Here is a 27,058-nt window from a genome sequence, read left to right as displayed (position 1 = left end):
AAAACACACATTTCTTTGTGCATCATTAAATTAACATTTTATGGAGGTCCAGCGTGTATAGATGAACGTCTTTGAACAGAGACTTTTTAGTGAATAGCATACGGACCGGTTTTGGTTTTATTTGAAAACACTTCATGCATCTGATTGTGCATTTTTTTTTTATCATTGGAGACATTGTAATACATAAATGGGGATTTGCGATGAAGTCAGTCAAAGCCTTGCTTCTGTAAATAGGACAAATTTCTCTATGCAACAACACCGTGCCTGTTTTAATCTTTACATTGTAATATTACATACAATAGCCTCCCTCCATATTATTAGAAAACATCTATTGAGAGGATGTTTTCAACTTGAATGAGAGCTGTGAACAGGGTTTTTACAATATTTAGTGGGACCTCTATTTTGTACATAGATGTCATGTGGTCACAATTTACATTAATCCCCCTTTTTTTTTTCGTGTTGTGTAGGGAAGCAACTTCTCCCCTTTTTCAAGACAGATGTATGCAAAGACCAAAACAGAATAGTAATGAATCTGACCTTGAGTGCAAACTCCACTTCACAGAGAATTCAGCTGCAACCTCTGCCTTTCCTTACAGATGCTGCTTTCGGGCAGCAGCTTAGTATTCCTCGCTCTCCTGGCAATGTATCTCTAATACCAGGTGTAACTAGAGCCCAGCAATGTGCTGCATGCTGAGGAGTCTTTCTGCTATGCTTGAAAGCACATAGCTATAGGCCTCATTGACATAATAGTCCAAGCTGAGGGATTCAAGTGGTGCTAAGGAGCATCCACATTCTGAAGCAGTTTAAGGGTTGGAAATTAAGACATTTTCCATATTTGCCTTTTGTATGCACTGCTGCAAGGAGAGAATGAAGGAAAAAAAATTAAGACAAAAATTATTTCATTTTTGTCTCAACATTTCCAAAGTTTATAAACTGAAAGTCCGCACCCTTTCAACAAAGCTTGCTTATGTGTTTCAGACCAATGGACATTGATACTAATTCTCAGGTGCTCAGGCAGATCTCAGAGTTCGTATTTGAATTTAAATTGATGCTTAGCATACTACAAGGCAATGTTACTCAAGTCACCATACCTGTATACCTTTTTGGGGCGGACCACTGGTCTCATTTTTACAAAGACCACGGTATAGAAATGTTGGGATCTGACAGACATTTTCGGAAGCTTTGTGTAGTAGGCATGCAGTATTTATAATAAACAAAAAAATGTATCTCTTAATAAATCACAACAAACATGGTGTTCCAATTGTGTGGTACAAAATGTTGACAGTCAGCATGTTGACAACACTTTTCTGCTGCTAAAGCCCTAAGCTACCCTAACCGCAGCCTAATACTGTAATGTTGACATAATGACCATGTTGACCCTAATACTGTAATGTTGACATAATGACCATGTTGACATTCTGTCCGTGTCTACATTGTAAACGTCAACATAACATCCATGTCGACATAACGACTATATACTAACTTCTAAAATAAAGGCGAAAGGGACAGCAATGTAGACATGACAAACGGTTTCACGGAAACTGCACTGCAAAGGCTGTCCGTAACAAAGTCCAGTGCAGACTAGATTAAGGAACACTATCAGTTTTTCATAAAGGAATTTCTCTAGATTAAAGAATCTGAAGTAATTTACTTGAGAAATTGTCACCTACACACATTTCAGGACAAAATGGCTGCCTGCACAATACAGAAGTATTAATTCTTTAAAACTCTGCATAGTGTTTATATTAGTTGTTTAGATGGCTATCACTTGTACCAACATCAATTTAGCCATCAATCAGCCATATGTAGATTAGAAGCTTGCGAGCAGGGCCTTCCTACATACATATATTTATATATATAGATGTGTCTGTTATTACCCTGTTTTGTTCTATAAATGTTTCCAATTGTAAAGCGCTACGGAATATGCTGCGCTATATAAGAAACTGTTAATAAATAAATATGATATTGCAGAGATCTTTACTTACAAATGTATGAGGTTTTTAGAAATGAATGCTCATTTCCAGATATACATTTTAAATCATGTCACAATAATATTTCAAGACAAACTGTCTTTGGTTGGTAATAGAACATGTAGATGCATATACATTAGATGTAGTTTAAATTCAAACATAAAACATACATCATTCAGACAAGTATGCCATTATGATGAACGCATGCACCTGCTGGCACAAATATTCATAGATCATGTAACATTTAGGCTTTGGTCTAACAGAATTACAACACAATGTACAATGTGTGCCACAAAAACACATCCCACATCATAGGCCTGTATTTTTAACACTCTGTATGATGGGTAAAATGGTGTGTTTTCTACATCCCAGCCATCCCATTAATGAGAAGCAGCAGGGACTGATTTTATGACGGATTGGCGAACGTTTGATGAGTTGTAGGTTTGAGTATAGTTCTTTTAGTTTTTCTCTGCAGTTCATTTATCAGTGTGTAGTCTGTTATTCTGTGTTAGTCATGGCAGCCTCAGTCCAGTTCATTAACAGTATGTTCCCAATCACAGGACAGCAATTGTCTGAATGCTATTTGTTTGGTGGCCAATCTGATACATCTGTCATTCTACTGTGCACTACAGTCCTAATAGTCTCTGCTATGATGACTGACAGCCACTACCATGCCGCATTCAAAGTCATTGTCATTTTCTGTCTTTAACAATCTCCCTGTGAAGTGCCCATATGGGCACAGCCTGACCTTTTTAGCAAAAAGCAAAACCACCACACACATTTAAGATGTAACCCCCTCTAAAATGTTTGAAGTCACTCTGGTCACCTATAAGATAATAAGAACGGTCTATTTTTCTTTAAGGTTTTGACTCAAGGGGCTAATAATTTATGAGTGATTACCACGGCAACCAGTCATGATATAAACATTCCTCCCACAGGTAGAAATCAAACATTTCCAGAAATTAACTTCAAGTTAAATAAAAAAATCTTGGCAACTATACAAAAAAAAAAAAAAAGTCTGTGGGATTGCACCTTTAAGTGTCTCTACCTGATTGAGGAGGTAGCCACTTTGTGCACTAAGCCAATAATCATACAGTTTATCAATTCACCAGGAAACCATGCCTCAAATAGTCACATGAAGCAACGTTAGGCCATTATCAACTGATTCAGTACACAAAATGGCTTGCTCCACCTGACACATTTGTAAAGCATGATGCTAGGCTTGTTTCAGTCAACAAAAATTCTCCAAAAGTGACATTGCAAAGTACATATATAATATAGATTTCATATATTAAGGGACATCTTTCATTATAACCAAGGATTTTATTCCACAATATAAACTGCAATATTTGATACAAGCTACAAGAAAAGCCAAAAACAAACAAGAAATAATTAAACAGGGTTTTAAGGGAAGCTGACATACAGCTCAGTTTGCTATATCTAACACGCTGGCTGCCCTAAGCACCTACTCACCCAACATATCTGTACAAAGACGCTCATTTTGAAAGGGCATTAAATTCAGAGCAAAAGGTTCAGTATCTTGGAATTTAAAGAAAGATTTAAAAAGAAAAAAAGTTATTGCTCAGGAAATGTATCCTAATGTAAAACACGGAAAATGGATGCTCATTACTGGAACTGAAAACTCAAGTGTCAGTACTTTACCCCACGTTAAACAATTACTTCATACTCCCTTTTGCGCACTATGGATCCTTTGAATGTGGTAAGGGGTTTGGTAGGAAATAAAAATAAAAGCTTCTCTTCAAACAGCAAACAATCTAGAACAAATTAATTTTGCTGGAGAACCAGCATATCTGTAACTTGTAACAGCTGCAGAGTTAAGGAAAATATACAAAACAATTCATCTTTCAGTGAAATCTGAGTTCTGTGGAAGGAGCAATGGGTTTGTAGGGTCTGAGAAGCACCATCTGGAGCCAGATTTGAAAAGGAAACCAGGCATGTGTCTAAAAGGAAAGAGAAAGAATCCTAAAGCTCCTGCAAATATTGTTTTTATCCATCCCACCCAGAGTTTGGAAAGAGGTGTGCAGTCTTGAATATGAGGGAAAAACGTGCACTTAATTGTGCGCAGCAGCAATTGCCTCATTGCAGTGAGTGCACACATAATCCTCCTTCTCCGCAGTTTCAGCAGAAAGGCCAACGCAGACCTGGTGAAACCAACGATTACAGCTTCCATCACACTGCACCCAGTCCACCTGCAACAGAAAATGCAACACCTGTTCATTCTGAAATTACCTCAAGAAACAGGATTCTATAAAGAGCCTCTCTTCCAGAATGTTCTGGTAGACAATGCAGAATATGCAGGGGAAGTTTCTCCCCATCTATATCCCCCAGCAAGGAGATTATCAATTTTCCCTACAGGCCGCATGGAGCTTACTAGATGCTACCTAAAAATGTTATATTAATACATTTATAAAGTTTTTTATGGTTAAATTGTTGCTGTGACTGTCATGCTTTATGGTTAAATTGTTGCTGTGACTGTCATGCTTTATGGTTAAATTGTTGCTGTGACTGTCATGCTTTATGGTTAAATTGTTGCTGTGACTGTCACATAGAATGAGGAATGAGGCGTGCTCATAAGACTCCTCTTACAGATGCTTTCCATGTTCTATTTAACTTGCTCCAGAAAGGGTATGTTATGAATATTGTAAACACAAAATATTTTGTGTGCGGTGCTTAACAGTTTTATAAAATGTTTATTAAAACTGATACACAGCGATGCTACAAGCGAGGTAACAATACATAGCTTGTCGTACACATTGCATGAGCTGGCGTACGACATCGAGATGTATCGTCACATGCTGCATGTAACAGCACTGTTGTCCCATCTGCAGTGCAGGACAGATTGGGCGCACACAAGTCAATGTGTACCATATATTGTTTCGATACACATCTGGACAATATCATATAGTGTGTACCCAGCTTAAGTGTACTATTAATCAAAATATTTAATAACTTGTTTTCAGATATTGGGCGGAATTCAATTGATTTTGCGGCCCGCATCTCCCTTCTAAAGTGACAGGAGATCGCGGGCCGCTATGCAATTGTGCCAGCTTTTCACGCTCATCGCGCCCATAGAGGTCAGGTTTAGCCGCGTAAAGCAGCTAAACCCGACCAAAGTGCTGGGCGAGATCACGAAAAGTGATGTTTGGGCGCCCAAACATGTCAATTTTCGCACATTTCAGCTCTCATCCCCCAGGGGCTGCGAGCTGAAATGTAGCGCTTGGCAGCTGATCGCGCCAGACAGGAGCAAGAATAGAATAGCTCCGTCGGGCTCGATAGGGGCTGGAAAGAATTGAATTCCGCCCATTGTGTCAATCGGCGGGTGGGGCGTTAAGAGTGAATTTATGTAAACAAGGCATGGCCAAAGGTTGTAAGGTTCACACAGTCTGCTTAAAACAAAATGAAAGTACTTTTTCTTGTCCATATTGAGAACACATATATTAACATTCAAAGTATAGGCTGGAAATGGCACAAGAACCTCTAGGCTAATGACTTCTAAAAAACAAAAAAAAAAACAAAAAAAAACCCATTTGGCGTCAGGAGTAAGACCACTTAAGTCTAATCAATTAGGCAAGATTGGAGGTGTTGATTAGAGCTGCTCTGCCCTATAAAAACCAAAATAGAATTGTTTGGAAGGAACACAAAACTAAGTGTGGAGAAAAAGTCAGTACCCCAGTATCATCCCAACTGTAAAGTATGGTGGAGAGCGCACCATGGGGTGGCTGCTTTGCTGCATCATGGCCTGGACTGCTTGCATTCATTGACAGTAAAATACATTTCAGTTTATGAAGACATATTGGGAGAGAATGTAAGACTAGTTGTGCACCAATTTAAGTTCAACAAAAGTTGGAAATGTTTGGTTTAGGCTGTTGCAGCCAGAAGAGGGTCAACCAGTTATTAAATCCAAGGGTTCACACATTCTTTCTAAATGCTCCACTGTGGGGATGCAGTTAGTAAGTCTATAGTCACTATGTCGACAGTGAGAAAGCCAGCGCTGGAATCCCAACACTGTTGAAATTCTACTTAAAGCATTGTGTGTGAGCATTAAACATGCTGCATACTAATAGGCCAGTGGGGAATTAGCAGTAACTCTACATGAGGCGCAAGCTCTTACTGTAAGTAACCTATTACTGACTGACTGTAAAAGGGATACATATATCCCAGGATGACTAAGACAGACCACTCTGGTTACTCCCCACTATGCCCATGCGGTCACACGCCTCAGACTATTTTTTAGCATAGGTCTTCCCGTAGACAAGATAAAGCAATAGGCATTGACCAAAGCTACTCAATCTATAGAGTCCTTAGGAGTAGAAAATAAAATAAATATCAAAATGAATAATGCACTGGTCAATGTTCCATAGATCTTGGTTGTATTCAAGGAGTACAAAAACTGGTAAAATGACTCAGTAGGAAACCACTTAGTAGATGACCCATACTGTTCAAGGGCAGGAGATTGAAAATCATCTGTAATGACACCATATCAGGTCCTTGGAACTTCAATGAGTTTATCTAATCCCTACAGGAGGGTTTGTAGAGAAAAAGGAAGAGAAACAGAGGATGCGTTTTACAATTCAGAAACTAAAGTTTTGCACTGGGCAGCTTCATAACACTTCCAATGTGCCCCAATAAATGTTTGAGAAAGGCCTTGGGAAACACTGGTCGCCAACCCATTTGCACTCTGGTATGGTTCTTTGTTTGAATTAGCTGTTTTTTGTTGGGAGACGATGTCCACTTGTTGTTCTCTTTCTCGCTCTTAAGGTGCCCATACACAGTGCGATATAGCAGCCGATCCGATGGATTGGTACGATATTGCTGCTATATCGTACCGTGTGTGGGCATGATATCGGACAGTGCGCGCTCCTGTTGGGTTGTACATTACACCTCCAGACCTTACTGCATGTTCACTTAATCTGGAGATGCAATGTATGATCCCATGCAGCGTGAGTCGGCATATCGGGCAGCGGATCGCTCTGTGTGGGGGGACCGTCCAATACGTCGGCCGTCAGATTGCAAGTCGCAGTGCAAGGTGGGTATGGTACCGTGTATGGGCACCTTTATTCTCACCTCTGATCTGAACTTGGGCAGAGTTACTTGCTTAATTGATGTTCTCGCTCCTAGGGAATATTGGGAAGACTTCACTGAGAAGAAGCTTCCAAGTTCCTGCAGGCACCTATATACACCATGGTGTCAGTGTCCCTCAATGGACTTTCAAGAAAAGGATTTATCGCAAGCACATAAATCACATTTTTACTTACAATAGTTGAGCCGCATCCTGCAACATTGTACATAAAGATGTACGCATTAATAGCTAGCACCATTAAATAATTTAAGATACTTACTGCAAATTAGCCAAGAGAGCGATTAACAAAATAAGTGTTATGTGATATTTAAAAAAAAAAATAAAAAAAAATGCATTAACTAACTAAAGACTTGGGGCTATATTTACTAAAAGGATGTTTGTCAAAGCCATCGGTCATCGTTGCTTTGACCGATAGGTTTAAAAGGCAACAGGAATCAATGCTAAACAAGCCTGATTTAGCATTGGTTCCTGTGGCAGTTTTTAGAACTATCGGTCAAGCTGCCAGTGATTGGCAGATTTAAAAAATTGCCCATTAATAAATATACCCCCTGAATGGAGGGTGACAGATAAAACCAAAGTCTCATTATTACAATGCAGCTCAAAATTCTAATACACTTCTCACTATAATATGATACTAAGACCTTCAGATGATAGTTACTACATAAACCTGGTAAAGTTATCCTCTTGTTGTGTCCTCATGAAAGATGAAGACTGTGTGCTTTGGGGTAGAAAAAAAACTTTCCAACAGGAAAGTGTTTTAAAGTGCAGAATAAATCTACAAAATACATACTGTATCTACTAATATTTATAATTCAAGAAAATATTTGTGTAGCTGTTTATTAATGTCATGATTGATTCTTTTAACAAAAAAAATTTAAGCTGGCCATACACTGCACTATAATCATGCAAACAAGACAACCAAAAACTGGTCTGAACGTTTGTGTATGGTAATGTATGGTTCGCGGCCTAAAAATAATGAAAACTGGTCTGGTTTTCAAACCTGCCCGATCCATTCGACTATCACAACACTATGCAGTCGCTGCTTCCCTCATCCCTGTTAGTATCCCCATTGCGAAGGGTATGGCCAGTTTAATACATATTAAACATACATACATTAAAAACCAATTTCTCTTTACATAATCCTGAAGGTTTATTAAATAAAAGTTCCCTTTAAATAATTAAATTGTGAGAAATTTTAATCACTTACATATCTTGAAAGTTGTAACCATTTCCTTTACAAACAAGCCTGTACTATAGTTTACGTTTTATTTAATAAAGAGATATTAAGCCATTTAAGACTTCTGAATGTCACATCTTATGCACACTTTCTCTCACCTCATCCCCTTCAGGTTCCAAGCACTGTTCTGCTGGACAAACTGCATAGTCCTCTTCAGATTCAGATGTGAAAGAGCCCTGGGAGTCACTATCTCTTGCCTCTGGGTTTTTCTCTCTGCTGCATAGGTCTTTGGACTGCACTGTTTTCACTCTCTTTTTACGTGGTGTGGCTGTCTTTTTCAGTCTGCCATTAGTACCCTCATGACGCCGCTTTAACTTTTTTTCTGTGCTGTCAGTTCGATCTTTATTCACTATACAGGTTACAGCCTTGAAAGAAAATAATTAAATTTTTACCACGACGCTACCTTGGGCATCTCCCTAGACCAAGGGTGGGGAACCTTTTTTTCAGCGAAGGGCCATTTGGATATTTATAACATCAGTCGGGGGCCATAGCGGCTGCTGTGCCGGCGAATCGACTGTGTTGACACAGTGTTTACCCAGCTTAAGGGACACGGACACACACACACACACACACACACACACACACAGGATGACAGGTTTCCGCTCCTAAATCCCCAACAGCCCATTACACCTATATAATTACTGAGCTGACTGCTGCTGGACTAGCTGCATTCTCTTTGTCTCCAAGCTATGGTCTCACGAGCCAAGCAGGGAGTAAGGGACAGTCTTTAAACTCCTTGCCAATATAGAAATGTATGTTCACCAGTGTTTAAATACATTTATAAAGTGGCAAATATTTTGCAGACTGTCCCTTGTTCACAGCGTGGCAGTGAGATTTTGCAGACAGAGACCTGACTGAGACTGACTCACTGAAGACAGCCCACCCTGGCGGCTCCAGGCTGGTAGTCTTTAATAGCTAATCAGGCCCAGTCTCTGGCGCCCCTCCTTTCCCTGCTGCTGTAGCTCACATCACATGCTGGACTTTCAAACAGGCACACAACTGCCGGGCTCAGCGCAGCTCAATATAGAGAGCAGCGTCCCTGCTGCCTTTAATCTCCCTCTCTCCTCATCCCAATGGGTGGTTTGGTGCCCACCCGGACCACCCCGCAGGTGCTTATGCCAGCGGCTGAGGTGGACGCTCACTGCGCTGTCTCTGCTGCTACTGAAGGAGACACTCACTGCCGCTGAGAGGAAGAGAGCAACAGCCGGCCGCGCCTGATGAAATTATCTTGCGGGCTGTATCCAGCCCGTGGGCCAGAGGTTCCCCATCCTTGCCCTAGACCATAGAAAGGTAATGTCACTAAGCAATATTTCTTAACATTCCTGAAAATATATACATATATTTTTTTTTACCTCAGAACGTGTAGTGGTCCACTCTGTTCCCTGTTGCTTACAGGGTGTTCTCTCTCTGCCAGCGCTTGTAGGGGTTAAGCTGCGCTCAGTGGTTGGTGTGCTTGGCTGAGTTACAAGAGCCTGATATAATTCCTGTACTTCAGGGAGTGAAACTTGCAGAAGTTGAGCTTCCATAAGTAACTCATCCAGCTCAGCACTCAGGCCTAACAGATAAAAAGGGAGAGAGAAAGTGAAAGAAGTTTAAACACTTCACAAATAGGTCTCCATAAACTCACTGTAAGATGAAAGACAAAACAACAGTTCAGGACAGTGAATATGCCAAACAACTTGTATTGCACACACACTAGATGTTTTTTTTTTTTTTTTTAAAGTTTCTCTGTAACTAATCAACTAAAATAAAAAGATCCTCTCCAAGTAGTAAACAGTCCAAAATATTAACACATACAGCATATCATTACCTGAGGTAATTAACCATCTTGACATACATAGATATTTAATAGAAGCAGAATTAAAATTGTTGAGGTTCAAGAGAAATATAAAGTTTAAAGGACTGTTTCTTCGGTTTCAGATGAATAATGAAGATTGATTACTTGATCTTCAGAAAACACATTATAGGGATTTTGTCAACTATATGCATGCAAACTTACTGTTTAGAGGAATGCAGTTGCGCCCAGGAGAAAATGGAGATTGGACATAGATGGTACGGTTGTCCCACTCATGGGGCAGGGAAAATGATGTGGCCCCAACACTCTGCGATACCTGCACAACAGCTGAACTTAGGTTACATGTACAAGTGTTTTCTATAAATACAAACCGCTTACTGCATAACAAGCATCTGAAAAGGCTTCCATTATATGAGACATGGTGCAATAGACTGAAGGAAAAAAACAAGTGTCCTTAAAGTCCACATTAAAAAAAAATAGTGCAAAAGTGCTGCAGACTATATTGGTTCTAATAATTCACTTTCACCAGAGTAGACAGCTAGTTGCAACAAAAAAAAGGATCACTAATGTTTCTACAGCCCTGTAAAACCCCCAATATATTCCACCATCTAATTTTAAATCATGTCTTACATTGCAAGTTTCTGTCAGCTGCCCAGTTGTTGCTTGCCACCTGTTGTAGAGTTGACTTGAGCTGACTCTCTCCTGGGCAAGTTTTAGGTCTCCAGAAGAAAGCAACATGTGCTGTGCCCGATGCTGCCAGCTCACTGTTCTCTCAATAAGATAGCGCAGGGCATCTCCCTCTGGCAGTCGAACACGGAGACGTTGTAGAGATGCCAAGAGAGGGAGTATCTTTTCCAGAGGTGGTTTCTTTGAACGGTGGCACTGTGGGCACAGCCAGACTTGGGATCCGTGCTTTGGGGCAGTAATGCATCCAGAGTGGAAGCACGCCCGGCACAACTCACACTGAATCATGGGAGCCATGGGTGAACCCTGACACACACACACTTTCCAGTCACTCTGTTCTTCTCGCGACAAGATTCTGTTTTCATTAGAGATCCGCATAGCATGCAAAGACTCCATTTCACGCAGTCTTGCCTCACCCAAAGTTGCCATCTGTTAAGGATTTGGGGGTGGGAAAAAAAATAAAATAGAAAATCAGAATTAAAAATTATCACATTTGGCACCCTACAGAAATGCTGAATTTACCTACTCCTGTGACTAAGAAAGCCAAATGAAAATAATACTTACAGCAGTAGCTGTCTCTTTACTTTCAGTCAAGGCCTTTTCAAGCTCAATCAGGCCTTCTGGTTTGGGATATTTCTTCTTTCCACCGACAACTGTCAGATCTTTAATCTTTCTCACTCTTCTTTTCAAGCCAGGAGAGGCAACATCAGAACGAGGGCAGAGAACCTGAAGAAACGTTAGAGCAAGACGTTATTGCTGATACAGCAGCAAATAAAAACAAACAATCTGGTAGGTTGACAGTGGGTGAAGATTCAGGCTTTAAAAGTGTACCCAAAGGCAACATAAAATAGTTATACTGCAATATATTTAGGGACATACTTTACAGATCTATTTTGTAACTGGAAAAGTAAACAACATTGGAAATAATCAAGTGTATGCTTCTTTACCTCTAGCAAAGTGTAGGGGGAATTTGGTGTTAAAAATGTGCTTGTGGCACTTTCAGACCAGGCATGGACCTCACCAACAAGAGCCTCAAGTCTTAGTAAAGGACTAAGATGGACTGGAATTGCTCGACCTTGATTCACAAGCTCCACCAGTGTATCCAGAACGGGAACTCTGAGTCCAGTCTGTAAGAGAAGACGATAGATTAGTATGTCACAGCGTTATGATCTCCACACTTGGAAAAGAGTGAAACTAACCTGCAAAGTCTCCACCTTCTGTAGCCATTCCTGAGCTTTCTCCACAGCATCCTTCAGCGACTCCACACTTGGAAGGTACGCTGGGACATTCTCCACTTCTTGCAGAGCAGCAACCATAGAGCTAAGATGATGTCGGGGCCTATATGAAAAATAAGAGTTATGGTAGACTTCCCTTTGTTAACTATTTTTCTTCGAAGTCCACAGAGATACTATGGGGAAATGTGGTTGGAGTGATCCAGGCACCAAACAGTTAAGATTTGAGCTCCCAGGATGCCTTTGGTTCTCCTACACATATACCCCACTCCTGGCCACAGGCATTCAGTTTTTTGTTTGGTACGGCCCTACTCAGACAAGCCTTTATAAAAAGCTTTTTATTTTAGGTTTTATTTTCAGTACCGTCAGGTATAACTATCACTGCAATTTCTCCTCAACCCTTTGCTACAGGCATATGGGGAATATTTTTTTTTGGTTTCTCAAATTGTACTACACATTTATTGCTGCTTTTATTGTCGCTTTTGTAGCCACGAGAGAGAGTGCCAAATCCCCGGAGTGAGAAGGATTCTTTGGGACTGTATTAGATGATACTGCCCGTTCCACAAGGAGAGAATCAATTGTGGCAGAGGCCTGGAGTGGAACTAAGCATATTCCACCATGTCCACCATTGACCCCAGGACCTACATCGCTGATAGAATGGATACCCTTCACTTGCAGAGCAACTCGCGTACTCGCAATAATAGGGCCAAAATCTTGTCCCCTGGCAGAAAACCTCTTTTGTGCCTGAAAATCCAGAAGTGCCCCCAAATGTACCATCCGCTGTATTGGAGAAAAGGAAGATTTCTTCCAATTGATGATCCAGCCGTGTGTCTATAGGCAGGCAATGATCAGTTCGAGAGGGTGTTGTAAAACACCTGGAGACTGCCAATATCAAGAGGTCGTCCAAGTATGGCAGTATTCTGACTCTGACGTCTGAGGTAGACAGTCATTATTTTGGTGAAGGCCCGAAGGGTTGTTAATCGACCAAAGGGCAGTGCCTTAAATTGGTAATGTTTTTGCAGGACAGCAAACCATAGAAATTGTTGGTGGGATGGCGTAAAGGGCACATGCAGATATGTCCAGGGAAGCCATAAAATCCCCAGGTTCCACAGCCAAATAATTGACTGAAGAGTCTCCATACGGAACTTGGGAGCACGGATGAGGGTTTTCAGATTTAGAAAAGGCCGATGAGACCCATTTGGCTTCTGAACCAATAACAGATTGGAATAATAACCCTTTCCTTGTTGAACCACAGGAACTGGGATTATCACCCCTGCCTGCAGCAGGGAGCAAAAAGCCTCCAGGAGGGCCAAGTCCTTGATAGAATCTGATGGGGGAGTTGTAAAAAAAAAAAAAAAAACTTCTGGGGAGGATGTCTCCGAAAGGTGAGGGCATACCCCTGAAAGACCACTTCTCAGTCCCAGGCGTCCATTATTTGCTGCCAGTAGTCGGCAAAATGAAGGAGTTGGTTTCCCACCCTGGGATCCCCCAGAAGGAGGACCGCCCCATCAGGCTGAGGGTTTGTTGTCCGGCTTGGAAGCTAGACGTCTGACCGGCCAGAACCTTAGTTTGCTGCTTGGTGGTCCTGCGAGAACTCGACGGTCTGGAGAAAGGCTATCCTTTTGCTCTTCCCTGAGGGCAAAAGGATTGAAAAAAAAAAAGGAGGACTGCCTAGGCTTTGATGTAGCTGTTGATGGCAGACCTGCAGATTTTGAGACTGCCAGAGTAGCCACTATTTTATCCAATTCTGTTCCAAAAAGTATGTTTCCATAACAAGGCAGGGATTCCAGAACCTTCTTAGATCCCACATCTGCTCTCCAGGACCTTATCCCAGTGGTTCCCAAACTGTGCGCTGTGGCACCCTGGGGTGCCTTGGGACACTTGAAGGGTTGGTGATCCAGCCCCAAATCTAATTATTTATGGTCAATGTAATGTAAATATGTGAACAAACAGAAGTGCATACCAGTTCACCACCACACAACTGAACCTAAGGATGACAGGTGAATTTACTTCACTTTACTATTTTACTAGATTTTTCTCTACATTTCTCAATAACAAACTTTTGGCTTAGGGGTGCCTTGAAAACAATGCTGATACTCCAGGGTTCCGTAATTCAAAAAAGTTTGGGAAACACTGCCTTAACCAAAGGGCTCTACAAGCATCAACCGAAGCTGCCGATGCTTTAGAAGCCAGGAGTCCAACATCTATTGTAGCTTCTCCCAAATAGGAGGCCGCTTCCCGTATGTGGGAGAAATAAGTCAGCTGTTCTCTGGTAGCATATCTTACAATGCCTCCGTCCATTCTTCAACAGCCTTGGGTACTCAGGCCGCAGCCATAGCCGGCCGAATAACAGCTCCAGAAAATGAAAACACTGATAGAAAACATGAAACATGTCTTAAATCTGTAGGATCTTTAAGTGAAGATGCGGACGGTATAGGCAACGTAGCACTCCTGAGTAAATGTGCCACATGAGCACCCACAGTAGGAGGGACTTCCCGCTTTAGTACATTCAGTAGGTGGGAAAGGATACAAAAATGGTAATCTTTTTGTAACATGGAAAAGTTTGTCCGGAGTACTCCATGCTTCTCCCATAAGTTCAGTGAGCTGCTCAGACTTTTACCACCCTCTGGTGTCTTAGGTCTAAAAGCTGGCTCATCATCCTCTATATTTAGGATTGATTTGACCGCCCTCACCAAAGAAGGGACATCCACTGTAGGAGGATGGTCCTCCTCTCCTGAGATAGACCCTGGGAGAAGAACCCGGCGCATCATCTGACTCCTCCGATGATGCATCTGAAAATTATATCGTCCGGTTCATGGCTTTAATGGCTACCAGTCTATTCGCCTGCAACATTTGTTGAAATGCAGCAGCTGACTGAGCTGTAATCTGACTTGAGTGGGCATAAACATCCATCCAGGAAGGATGTATGGGGGGGGGGGGTCTGTTTCCCAATATGGGAGGCAGCATCATAACCTGAGACAAGGAGGACACCCAAGATGGCTCCTGTACCGAGGCTGGTAAACTGGACTGGTGAGGTGGTTCTTTATTACAAATGGCACACAAACCATCCTGTATAAAGTACTGAGGGGACAAGCCCACCAAACTGCTTTTACATGAAACCAGCACCAGGGCTTCAGCTTACACTTATTTTTAGACAGTTATTTATTACCAGTTATTTATATAGCGCACACATATTCCGCAGCGCTTTACATAGAATATTTGGCCATTCACATCAGTAAATACGTGCAAAATGTGACTGCCTTCACAAGTAACAATAAATGGAGTACAATTTGAAAACCCCCCCTAAAAAATATTTTTGTAGCAAAAGGGTTGAGGAGAAATAGCAGTGATAGTTATACCTGACAGTACAGAAAACAAAACCTAAAATAAAAAGCTTTAATAAAGGTGCGTCTGAGTCCAGAAGCAACCGAACTGAATGCCTGAGGCCAGGGGCGGGGTGTATGTGGAGGACGACCCGAGGCAACCTGGAGCTGAAAGCTCCTGTTTGGTGCCTGGATCACTCCAACCACATTTCCCCATGGTATCCCTGTGGACTCCCTATGGACCCTGAAGAAGAAATATACTTGAGATGTAGACAAGAAGAAATATTATTGCTAGCCCTCCTCCTTACTAGTAGGGAAGATGATGACCCTCAAACAAGCCAAAATAGCAGTTAACTAACCGTGCTCTGAGCAGACTTTTGCATTTATCATGCCAATGTTCTGACATGGTCAGCAACTCCTGGAGTTTAGCCATTGCCTTCTCCACAGTCGGATGAGGAGTTAGCCCCACACCCAAGTCTATAAGTCGTCTCATTACATCCAGCGTGAGTGTTCCAGTCTCATGACATGCTTGCTGCTGTTCTTCTAACCAGCGTGCCTGTTCCAGACGCTCACGCAAACTTCCCAAGGGTAACTCCAAATCGAATTGAAAGCTGGAATCAAGAAGCTGCTGCAAGTCACTTGCTCGTGGCATATCTGCTGCTAAAAGCTTCTGACTGCGTGTCTGAAATTCCTCCACTTTATTAAGAAGGTCCTGAATACAAACAGAACAGATGAGGTAACGGTGGTAAAATGAAGCAGGATCAAGAAAACAAATGGCAGCAAGAAATACGTAGTACTGTATAATGTAAACAACCAAATGTTTTGTAAATGTGTGCAAAAGAAAAATGAGAAGAAAAAACACAACACTATTACAATGAATTAAATAGAATCACAAATGAAGATGCGCTACACTTATGTAATGAATGCTGCAATAAAAAAAAAAAAAAAAAAACATTATCTAACATAAATCTGAGTAGCAATATACTCTTAATTTCCATTTTTACATTTCTTCTTTTTTACCTTCAGCTGAGGTGTCTGGCTGATGCTACAAGGCAGAGAATGGAGCTGCTTCACAAATGACCTGAGCTCTGCAACAGTCAGCTGGTTCTGAGTCTTTCCACCACCTGACCGAAACCTACCAAGAGAAAAGGTTGTACAACAATCAGAAAGATGATCTAAACAAATAAAAAAAAAGTTACAATTAAGAGAAAATTATGGCTTTCTGCTGTGCAGCTTGGTTTGTGGTTTTTCTGGAGTTTTATAGATGTGAATTTTTGCTGTAAACTATTTTCATAGATCCAACTATCACTAACAGCTTGTTTTTTTGTTTTGTTTTGTTTTTTTACCTGGTATGGCGCTTTCCATTCAGCAGTTGCTGTGCAAGCACTCCACACTTCTCTGCATCTTGTACGACAGCTCGCAGGTGACGCAAGAGGTCATTATCTGGAAATTTCTTCATTTCAGATTCCTCTAAAAGCAGTTGAAGGCAGGGCAGGCCTAAAAAACAGGATTTTTGTACTTAAATTAAATATATTTCTCCAATTCCATTGGATTACACTGCTATGTGGGGGATAGAGGCTGGTTCAGGAGTAAGGCACTTAAACTGAATTATGCACAAATTCAGGGGCTCCTCCCTCTCTACATATTCTTTGTACTGGGAAACTATTATAAAATATGAGATATGGTAAGAACTTACCCTTGTTATCTCTATTTCTACGAAGTCCATAGGGTTCCACAGGATACCTTGGGGTATAGGTGTGACGTCAGTCGCAGGGCACCAAAGAGTTAAGCTTTCAGCCTCCCAGGATGCACTAGGTCCCCCTCCTATACCCCGCCCCCGGGCCAAGGCACCTCAGTTAGTTACCAAGCCATAGGCCGGAGGAGGAGAAGGAAGAGAGAGAACAAAGATCTGGACACATACAAGAATCACATTCTCACCAGAGGGAGACGGAAAACCGGTGACCAGAGCAAAGCCCATCTGCAGCACAGGTGCGACAGGGCGGGAGTCCTGTGGAACCCTATGGACTTCGTAGAAATAGAGATAACAAGGGTAAGTTCTTACCATATCTCATATTTTCTACTTCAGGGTCCATAGGGTATCCACAGGATACCTTGGGGATGTCCCAAAGCAGTATCCTTTAAGGGTGGGGACGCTCCTGTGCAGAAAGGAGAATCTGCCGCCCGAAGGAAGCATCCTGAGAGGCGAAGGTGTCAAACCTGTAATACCTCACGAGGGTATGGACAGAAGACCACGTAGCAGCCTTGCAGATCTGAACTGCCGAGGCACCACGTCGAGCTGCCCACGAAGGACCCACAGACCTAGTGGAATGAGCCTTCAGAGAAGGAGGGACCGGTAGGCCTTCATGAAGATAAGCTTCAGAAATAGCCATACGGATCCAGGCTGCCAAAGTTTGCTTTGAAGCAGGCCAACCCTTTTTACAGAAGCCATAGAGGACAACAAAGCGTCCGACTTCCTAAACAAAGAAGTGCGGTCAACATAAGTCCTTAAGGCCCGCACAACATCCAAAGAGGCCTCACCCACGGAAAGACCCGGTGAGTTAAAGGCCGGAACAACTATTTCCTCGTTAACATGAAACTGGGAAACAACTTTGGGAAGAAACTCGGGCCGAGCGCGGAGCACTGCCCTGTTCCCATGAAAAACCAAGAAAGGGAGTCTACAAGAAAGAGCCCCTAACTCAGAAACACGTCTGGCTGAAGCAACGGCCAGAAGGAAAACAGTCTTAGCTGTTAGCCATTTAATATCCACTGAGCCCAGTGGTTCAAACTGCGGTCCTTGGAGAGCCCTCAGGACCACAGCCAAATCCCAAGGCGCCACAGGTGGAACAAAGGGCGGCTGAATACGGAGAACACCTTGCATAAAGGTGCGCACATCCGGGATTGTAGCAATCCTACGGTGAAACCAGACAGATAGGGCCGAAACCTGTACCTTCAAAGAAGCAAGGCGAAGCCCATGATCTAGTCCCGCTTGCAGGAAGGCGAGAATCCGAGACAGACGAAACTCCCGCGGTGCATAACCTCTCGGTCGACACCACTGGAAGAACGTATGCCACACGCGATGGTATATCCTCGCGGAAGACGGTTTCCGAGCTGGTAACATGGTACGCACCACAGAGCTGGCAAACCCCCAGGACCTCAGCATGGCCGTCTCAACAGCCACGCCGCCAAAGACAGCCGAGTCAGGTCCGGGTGAAGACAAGGACCCTGAGACAGAAGGTCCGGTCGTAGCGGCAACCGCAGAGGACTGTCCACGGACAGACCCTGAAGGTCTGAGAACCAGTGCCGTCTGGGCCACACGGGAGCTATCAACAGGAGCGTCCCTCCTTCCTGTTTGAATTTCCGGATTACCCGTGGAAGAAGGGAGACCGGAGGGAACAGGTATGCGAACCTGAACGTCCACCGGACGGACAGAGCATCCACCAGAGACGCCCCTTCGTCTCTTGTGCGAGACCCGTACACCGGCCACTTGTTGTTGTGCCGGGACGCCATGAGGTCGATTTCTGGAAGACCCCACCTGTCCACCAGTAGTTGAAAAACGTCCGGGTGCAGGGACCATTCCCCTGGATGAACGTCCTGGCGACTTAGAAAGTCCGCCTCCCAATTTAGCACTCCCGGGATGAAGACCGCTGATATGGCCGGAAGATTGCGCTCCGCCCAAACCAGGATCCGAGAGACCTCTACGAGAGCCGCCCGACTGCGAGTTCCTCCTTGCCTGTTTATGTAGGCCACGGTGGTAGCATTGTCCGACTGGACCTGCACCGGGTGACCCTGGAGAAACCGCTGTGCCTGCAGGAGAGCATTGAAGACCGCACGGAGTTCCAAGATATTTATTGGAAGCTCCGCTTCTGTCGGTGTCCACCTGCCCTGGAACAACTGTGGACCCGAAACTGCTCCCCAGCCCCGAAGACTGGCGTCCGTTGTCAACAGGACCCAATTTGGAACCCAGAACGGACGTCCCTTGTTGAGGTGGGTCGTCTTTAACCACCACGCAAGGGACAGGCGAACCTCCGGGGTGAGCACAATCGTCTGGAACTTCAGAGACTGAGGCAGCCCGTTCCACTTGGACAGGATCAGGTGCTGCAGAGGTCTAGAGTGAAACTGGGCGTATTCCACCATGTCGAACACCGACACCATGGAGCCCAGTAACCTCATCGCCGAGTGTAAGGACACCCGGCGGCTGTGCAGACAACTGCGCACCCTTGACTGTAAAGCAGAGATCTTGTCCTCCGTCACGAAGATCCTTTGCTGTCCCGAGTCCAATAAGGCTCCAAGATGCAGAATCCTCCGAGACGGGATTAGAGTGGACTTCTGCCAGTTGATTAGCCAGCCGTGCCGTTGCAGCAGTGCAATGGTCAGGTCCAAGTGGTGTAACAGGAGCTCTGGAGATCCTGCCACCAATAACAGGTCGTCCAAGTACGGCAACATGCGGACTCCTTGCAGCCGCAGAGAAGCCGCCATGACCGCCATAGCGTCCTGTATGTCCAATGACACCATGTAGTCCCCAGGTTCCAGCGCCAGAATGATGGACCGTAGGGTCTCCATCCGAAACTTCGGGACCCGCAAAGACTTGTTGAGTGCTTTGAGGTTGAGAATCGGACGATATGACCCATTGGGTTTCTGTACCAAAAATAGATTTGAATAGAAACCCTGGCCCCTCTGGGAGAATGGAACAGGCACTATAACTCCAGCCTGGAGCATAGTGTGCAATACCTTCCGCAGCTCCGTAGCCTTGTTCCGGTCTGATGGTAGACCCGTGGTGAAGAATCGAGCCGGGGGTCTGTGCCGGAAGGAGAGGGCGTACCCGTGGGAGACCACCTCCAGAACCCAAGTGTCTGTCGTAGTGAACGACCAACACCGGGAGAACTGCAGCAGGCGGCCTCCCACCCTGGGATCCCCCAAGGGGAGACCCGGACCGTCAGGCCGCAGGCTTGTCATCTGGCTTGGGGGCCGGACGTCTGGTACTCCATGCCTGTTTCCGGGGCTTGACCGATTTCTTAGGGCCAGCCTGTCGAGGAAACGACTGTGGTTTGGGCCTGCCCTGGGCCCTAGATGACCGAAAGGACGATGGTCCAGAACCAGAAGGAGCAGCGGCCGACGGGAGACAAGCAGATTTGGCTGCCGCCAGCGTGGCCACAATCTTATCCAGATCCGGACCGAAGAGAACTTCTCCGGTAAACGGCAACGCTTCCAGACCTTTCTTGGATCTGCGTCCGCCTTCCAGGATCGCAGCCACAAGGTGCGACGAGCAGCTACCTCTGCTGAAGAAATTCTAGACACCAGAGTAACTAATGTCTAGAGCCGCCTCGTTGATGTAGGTGGCCGAATCACGGAGATTGCCAATCAACTCCGCTTGTTCGGCCGGACAGTCGGATTCAAAAGAAGCCTCTAATGAATCCGCCCAGCGCTCCATCGCTCTGGCAACCCAGCAAATGGCCATAGCCGGCCGTGCTGCCCCCCCTGCAAGGGAATAAGCGGACTTCAGGCAGATTTCTACCTTGCGGTCCGTAGCATCCTTAAGGGAGGACATGGATGGCATCGGCAATGTGGCACTACGGACAAGACGGGTCACGTGAGAATCCACCTGTGGAGGGGATTCACACTTAGCAAAATAATTATCCGCGAACGGATAAGCCACCGCCAGGCGTCTCTGCGGCTGGTATCTTTTGCCAGGTTGTTTCCACGCCTCCTCTAAATGGTCCACCAACTGACCCGAAAGAGGAAAGACTGTGGCATCGCCCTTCACATCTTTGAAAAAGGCATACTTAGATTTAGCCGCTGGGGGAACTTCGTCCTCAATCACCAAGGCTGTGCGGACCGCCCGAATAAGTCCAGGAATATATACTTTGGACTTAGCATCAGCGTCCTTAGTATGGAAAGGTTCCTGATCGTAAGGATCCAGAATCTCCCCATCATCAGACGTCCCTTCGTCATCCTCATAAGGAGCGGACAGAGACGCCACCGGCCTTTTATGAGGCCGCATCACAGACTCCCCTTGCAACACATCCGACAAGTGCTGTAAAGAACTCGTCAGGGAGTTAACCCACGCTGGCTCCTGAGAACCCGGGAGCGGGGAAATAGGGAGACTGTGGGGTACCACCAATTGTCGTGGGAACCCCTGCATGGGTGACGACACCACAGACTGCTGGGACAAACCCATCGGAGTAAACGCGGGCTGCGGAGCTAACTGGCCCACTAAAGCTGTTAACGCCTGAGCGAAACAAGCCCAGGGCGGCTCCTGTACCGGTGCTGTAACCGTAATAGGCCGCGCCATGGACAAACACTGCCGGCAAAGGCCCTCCGCGCTACCCTCCCCCTCCGCTAACGGTACTTTGCACGTGGTACACTGTAGCCGGAGGGGAAAATCACTTTCAGACATGATGGCACCACGTATGTGACCTCTCTCACCAATTAAGTATTAAATAGGCGAGAGACCACCCTGCAGCACCGCACCGCAAGGGCTTTAGCAGAAAGAACAGGGACAGTAATAAAGCTGACAGTTTAGAGAAGAATAGTTACAGGCAGCGCTAGCACAGTCACATACAATGCAGAGAAATAACAATTCCTGCACTAACAGCGCTGATCACTCAACTACACAGACACAGGGCCTGGTAGGACACAGCGCTGCATACACAGACCTGAGCCACAGCGGAGGAGAGGTATGCGGGGGGACCCAGACCACGATGCTTCCTTCCAGACTTCCAGCAGCGTTCACCATGCGTTGCAGAGAAGATGGCCGCCGAGGAGCAGAGAGAAGCTGGCCTGGGGGAGGAGCGCTGACACAGGACCAGTCAGCACAGTGCAGAGAGGGCTGTGTGCAGCGGGGGAGGCGCCGGCTGTGAGACAGGGAAGGCGCGCTCCCCTGGCATGCATTTAACCCCTGGGACGCCGCAGCGCTACCGCTCTGCTGCGGTCCGCTGTCCCAGGGGGTAGTGGAAGCGCAGGTTGGTCGCCTGGCTCCACGCTGCAGCCAGTCCCCAGGGAGCCCCCTGCCTGGGGACTTAGGACCATGTGATCAGCGGGGACCCACCGCGGGACCCCGCTGCTTACCTCTGTCCCCCTTGAATCCGGCCATGGTCCGGAGCATCTGGGGTCACCGCTAGCTGTGACCCCAGACGCCCACCAGCATCCCCGGATCAGTACCGGCGTTCTGGTACCGGCGGGGTGTAGGGAAGACAGCATGGACGTCAGGACTGACTGTCCATGCTGTTCATCCAGATGTGCAGCCACAGCTGCATGAAGAAAAAGCTTCAGGGGCTCTTCTAGCCCCCACTCCAACAGGTGCACCCGACTCCGGCCGGGCACCAAACTAAACTGAGGTGCCTTGGCCCGGGGGCGGGGTATAGGAGGGGGACCTAGTGCATCCTGGGAGGCTGAAAGCTTAACTCTTTGGTGCCCTGCGACTGACGTCACACCTATACCCCAAGGTATCCTGTGGATACCCTATGGACCCTGAAGTAGAAATTAACTAATCCTCACCAGATAGGATATAAACATCAAAGGAGGACAATGAAGAATGTTTTGTAAACAAAAAACTTGAAGCTGTAAACACAAGAGACAATATTATAAAGGAGGGAAGCGCAATGTTCCCCAAAGAAAGAAAAATGGATTTAATGTAAGTACAAAAAGATTTTCTCTTTCCTCCTATTGGGCAAACTGCTACATTGGAGACGTCCCAAAGCTGCTCCTAGGGCAGAGTACACTTAGAAATTGGTGTATAAAAAACTTTATCCAAAAGAGGAAGCATAGATTAAGACTAAGATTTTCAATGGACGACCGACCAGGCGGCTGCCCGACACAGCTGTTAAGCAAAAGCTCCATGCTGCAAAGCTCAAGAGGCACTCACCAAGTTGGTAAAATGATCGGACATAATCCCACTGTAACCCAGCTGGAATGGCTGTGCACATCATAGCAGAACAATCAGTCTTACACTCTCAGAAGTTCAAAACAAGTAAACCTTTTGGCCCATATCTAATATGTGAAGGAACTAAGAGCCATTCGACCCTCCAGTTGCAATTACTATATCTTGACATAAGTTAAAGAGATGGCTTGGTATGCAGGACAACACTGTTCTCAAGAAAATATACAGAGATTGGCATGATAAAGCCTCTAATCCTAGCCAAAGAGATCAAAAGGAATACTACAGTGTTTCCCAACTCCAGCCCTCAGTGAATATTTTTCTTACAATGAAAGAATTAGTACCACTCTTATAATGTGTCAGTCAGTAACGAATACACACACGCTCCAAGACAGAGCATGGAAAACATGCACTGTTAGGGTTCCCTGTGCACTAGAGTTAGGAAACTCTAGAATACCATCTTCAATTAAAGGAATTTTAGTTCTCCAGACTCCAGGGGCTCAAATGGAGGACGTTATAGAGCGGTCCGAACCAACTTAAGGTCCTAAGGAGCCATTTGAGGAACATATGGAAGCTTTACATTTAGTTCCCCCTGCACAAACGCCTGAATCTCTGGTCTAAGACTTCTTCTGAACTTTGAGTCAAGTCTCAAACTGCAGACAAGATCTCCTTGTAAAAAAGATTAAATAATAAGCCAGTTTAAAAAAGTATGAGAACTCTTCCTCTCGCAGCAAAAAATATACATTTTCCACACTCTACTGCAGACAGGCTTTCTAACACCAAGCATTGTTTGAACCACATTAGCAGAGAAAAAAAAAATGAGAGTTATGGTAAAACTTACCTTTGTTAACTCTTTCTTCGAAGTCCATAGGGTCCACAGGGAGACATACGGGTATAGGTGGGACCTGGAGGACCGGACACTCAACAGCAAAGCTTTTCAATCCCAGGATGCACATGTCCTTCCCCCTATACCCCCTGCCACAGCCTGAGGGCACTTCAGTTTTGTTAAGAAGCCCAAGGCAGGAGCAGGACAGGAGAGAAGGAAGACTGGTACACTGAAGAATCACACTCACACAGAGAAGGAAAAAAGTGACAAATAGAAGAAACCCATAGATGCCAGGAGCGTCAGGGAGGGTGGCCTGTGAACCCTATGGCACCGAAGAAAGAGTTAACAAAGGTAAGTTTTACCATAACTCATTTTCTTCTTCAGTGTCCATAGGGCTCCACAGGGAGACATTGGGGCTGTCCCAAAGCAGGAACGCTCCTGCGCTGATAGAACCCAACGCCCAAAGGAAGCATTCTGAGAGGCAAATGAATCAAAGGAATAAAACCTAAGAAAGGTGTGGACTGGAGACCAGGTGGCCACCTTGCATAGCTGTTCAGCAGAGGTGCCACGCCGGGCTGCCCATGAGGGACCCACAGATTGAGTGGAAAGAGCAGAAACTGTAGCCTGCACAGGATGGCCCGTCTGAGTGTAAGCCTGAGATAGTCATGCAAAGTCATCTGGCCAGAGTCTGTTAGTTGGCCATCTCTTCTTATGGAATTTATATATGGAATTCATATAAGATGAAGAGGGAGTCCAATTTCTTGATGGGACTACTACGGTCCACATCCAAAGAAGCTTCAACTCCCGAGAGGTCTGGTGATTGAAAGGCAGGAACCACAAATTCCTCATTAAGGTGAAAAAGAGACACCACCTTGGGAAGGAAACTTAGGCGCATTCTAAGAACAGCCCTGTCATGATGAAAGATTAAAAAGGGGGAGCGACATGAAAGCGCGCCTAAATCCGATACCCTATGGGAAGATGCTATAGCAAGAAGAAACAGTCTTTGCAGTGAGCCACTTGGCAACCACTGATTCCAGGGGGTTCAAATGGAGGTTCCTGAAGTGCGTGGAGAACCACTGACATACCCCAAGGAGCCACAGGAGGAACAAAGGGAGGTTGTATACGCAGAACACCTTGTAGGAAGGTGTCAACATCCGGTAGAGGAGCAATTCTGTGCTGGAACCAGATGGACAGAGCAGAGACGTGCACTTTCAGAGAAGCTAGGCGGAGTCCAAGATCCAATCCAGCCTAAAGAAAGGCAAGTATTCAAGAAACCTTAAAAATTTGAGGGTCATTAGTTCCTTTGAGCAAACCACTGGAAATATGTATGCCATATCAGGTGATAAATTCTGACCGAGGCTGGTTTGCGTGCTGTGAGCATGGTCTGGACCACAGAGCTAGAAAATCCCTTAGTAGGGATGTCTCAAGAGCCAAGTCGTTAAAGACAGACGGGCTATGTCCGGATGTAGACAGGGACCCAGAGACAACAGGTCTAGTCATAGAGAAAAATTAAGAGTAACGTCAATGGAGAGACTTTGAAGATCAGAGTACCAATGGCATCTAGGCCAAGCCGGAGCTACAAACAGGACTTTAGCCCCTTCCTCTATCAATTTCCAAAGAACATAAGGAAGATGGGATATTGGAGGGAAGAGGTACGCCAAATGGAAGGTCCACCTCACAGATAATGCGTCCACGAAGGCCGCGTTCGGGTCCCTTGTCCTGGCTCCATACACTGGAAGTTTGTGGTTGTGTCTTGAGGCCATGAAGTCCACATCCAGTTGACACAGTTTGTCCACCAGGAGCTGAAAGACTTCTGGATGTAGAGACCACTCTCCCGCATGCACGTTGTGACGGCTGAGGAAATCCGCTTCCCATTTGAAAATTCCTGGGATGATGGCTGGGAGATGACGTTCGGCCCATGTGAGAATGCGGGACACTTTTGCCATGGCGTTGTGAGACTGTAATTGTACTGGCCTGCCCTGAAGAATATCCTGAGCCAGTGTGAGAGCTCTGTATATGGCTCAGAGTTCCAGAACGTTGATTGGTAAGACCGCCTCAACTGGAGTCCAGCGGCCTTGTAAGGAGTGCTGGCCGGTCACTGCGCCCCACCTCTTGCGTCCATAGTGAGGAGTGCCCAGTCCGGGATCCAAAAGGGCGTACCTTGTCTGTAGCCACCAGGCTAGGGACAGGGTAACATCCGAGGAGAGGCCCATCATCTGGGATCTGAGCAGATGATGCAGCCTGTTCCACCTGGAGATGATCAGGTGTTGTAGGGGTCTGGAGTGAAACTGAGCGAACTGCATGTCGAAGGTGGACACCATGGATCCCAGGGTCTGCATTGCAGAGTGAATTGACACTTGCCGTCTGTGTAGTAGTCTGCGCAGCAGGTGCTGTAATGCAGAAATTTTGTCCGCTGTTGGGAAGATTCTCTGAACCTGAGAGTCCAGGAGGGCTCCCAGATGATTCTTTGAGAAGGTGTCAAGAAAGACTTTTTCCGTTGATCAGCCAACTGTGCGTTTGTAGAAAGGCAATGGTTACCTGTAGATGGTGGTTAAGAATTTCTGGGGAGCTGGCCAACAGCAAGAGATCGTTTAAGTATGGGAGCAGTCTGATCCCTTGACAACGAAGATAGGCCGCCATAATTGCCATGATCTTGGTAAAGACACGAGGAGCCATTGAAAGGCCAAAAGGCAGAGTCTGAAATTGGTAAAGTTGCTGTAGTATAGCAAACCGGAGATGTTGTTGATAAGGCGGCGCTATAAGTACATGTAAGGTAAGTGTCCTGAATGTCCAGAGACACCATAAAGTCCCTAGGCTCCATAGCCAGTATAATAGAGTGGAGGGTATCCATACGAAACCTGGGCACCTTGATAAACTTTTTCAGAGACTTGAAGATAGGCAGATGAGACCCATTGGGCTTCTGAATTAAGAAAAGGGTAGAATAGCAGCCCTTCCCTCGCTGTGAGGAGGGGACCGGAATTATTACTCCTGTGAGCAGTAAGGACTGAATGGCCTTT

General features: G+C 45.3%; 1 protein-coding gene across 2 annotated transcripts in view; it reads right to left on the bottom strand.

Moving 5' to 3' along the window:
• Positions 1–3,273: 3,273 nt before the first annotated feature.
• KDM5B (lysine demethylase 5B) overlaps positions 3,274–27,058 on the bottom strand; it is a 91,349-nt gene continuing 67,564 nt past the window's right edge. For both annotated transcript variants that reach the window (XM_088479423.1, XM_088479424.1), the window contains 11 exons: positions 16,689–16,839; positions 16,363–16,477; positions 15,702–16,054; positions 11,987–12,125; positions 11,735–11,914; positions 11,352–11,513; positions 10,734–11,216; positions 10,308–10,419; positions 9,661–9,863; positions 8,407–8,673; positions 3,274–4,180 (listed from right to left, as the gene is read on the bottom strand). In XM_088479423.1, coding sequence (XP_088335549.1) covers positions 4,043–4,180; positions 8,407–8,673; positions 9,661–9,863; positions 10,308–10,419; positions 10,734–11,216; positions 11,352–11,513; positions 11,735–11,914; positions 11,987–12,125; positions 15,702–16,054; positions 16,363–16,477; positions 16,689–16,839 — 2,303 coding nt within the window. In that variant the 3' untranslated portion in view covers positions 3,274–4,042. The remainder of the gene's footprint in view (positions 4,181–8,406; positions 8,674–9,660; positions 9,864–10,307; positions 10,420–10,733; positions 11,217–11,351; positions 11,514–11,734; positions 11,915–11,986; positions 12,126–15,701; positions 16,055–16,362; positions 16,478–16,688; positions 16,840–27,058) is intronic.

The sequence above is a fragment of the Taudactylus pleione genome, unplaced genomic scaffold (genome assembly GCF_031769625.1).
Source record: "Taudactylus pleione unplaced genomic scaffold, aTauple2 ptg000232l, whole genome shotgun sequence".
NCBI lineage: Eukaryota > Metazoa > Chordata > Amphibia > Anura > Myobatrachidae > Taudactylus > Taudactylus pleione.
The sequence above is the reverse complement of the archived record's forward strand: the minus strand, read 5'-3'. Positions and strand labels throughout refer to the sequence as shown.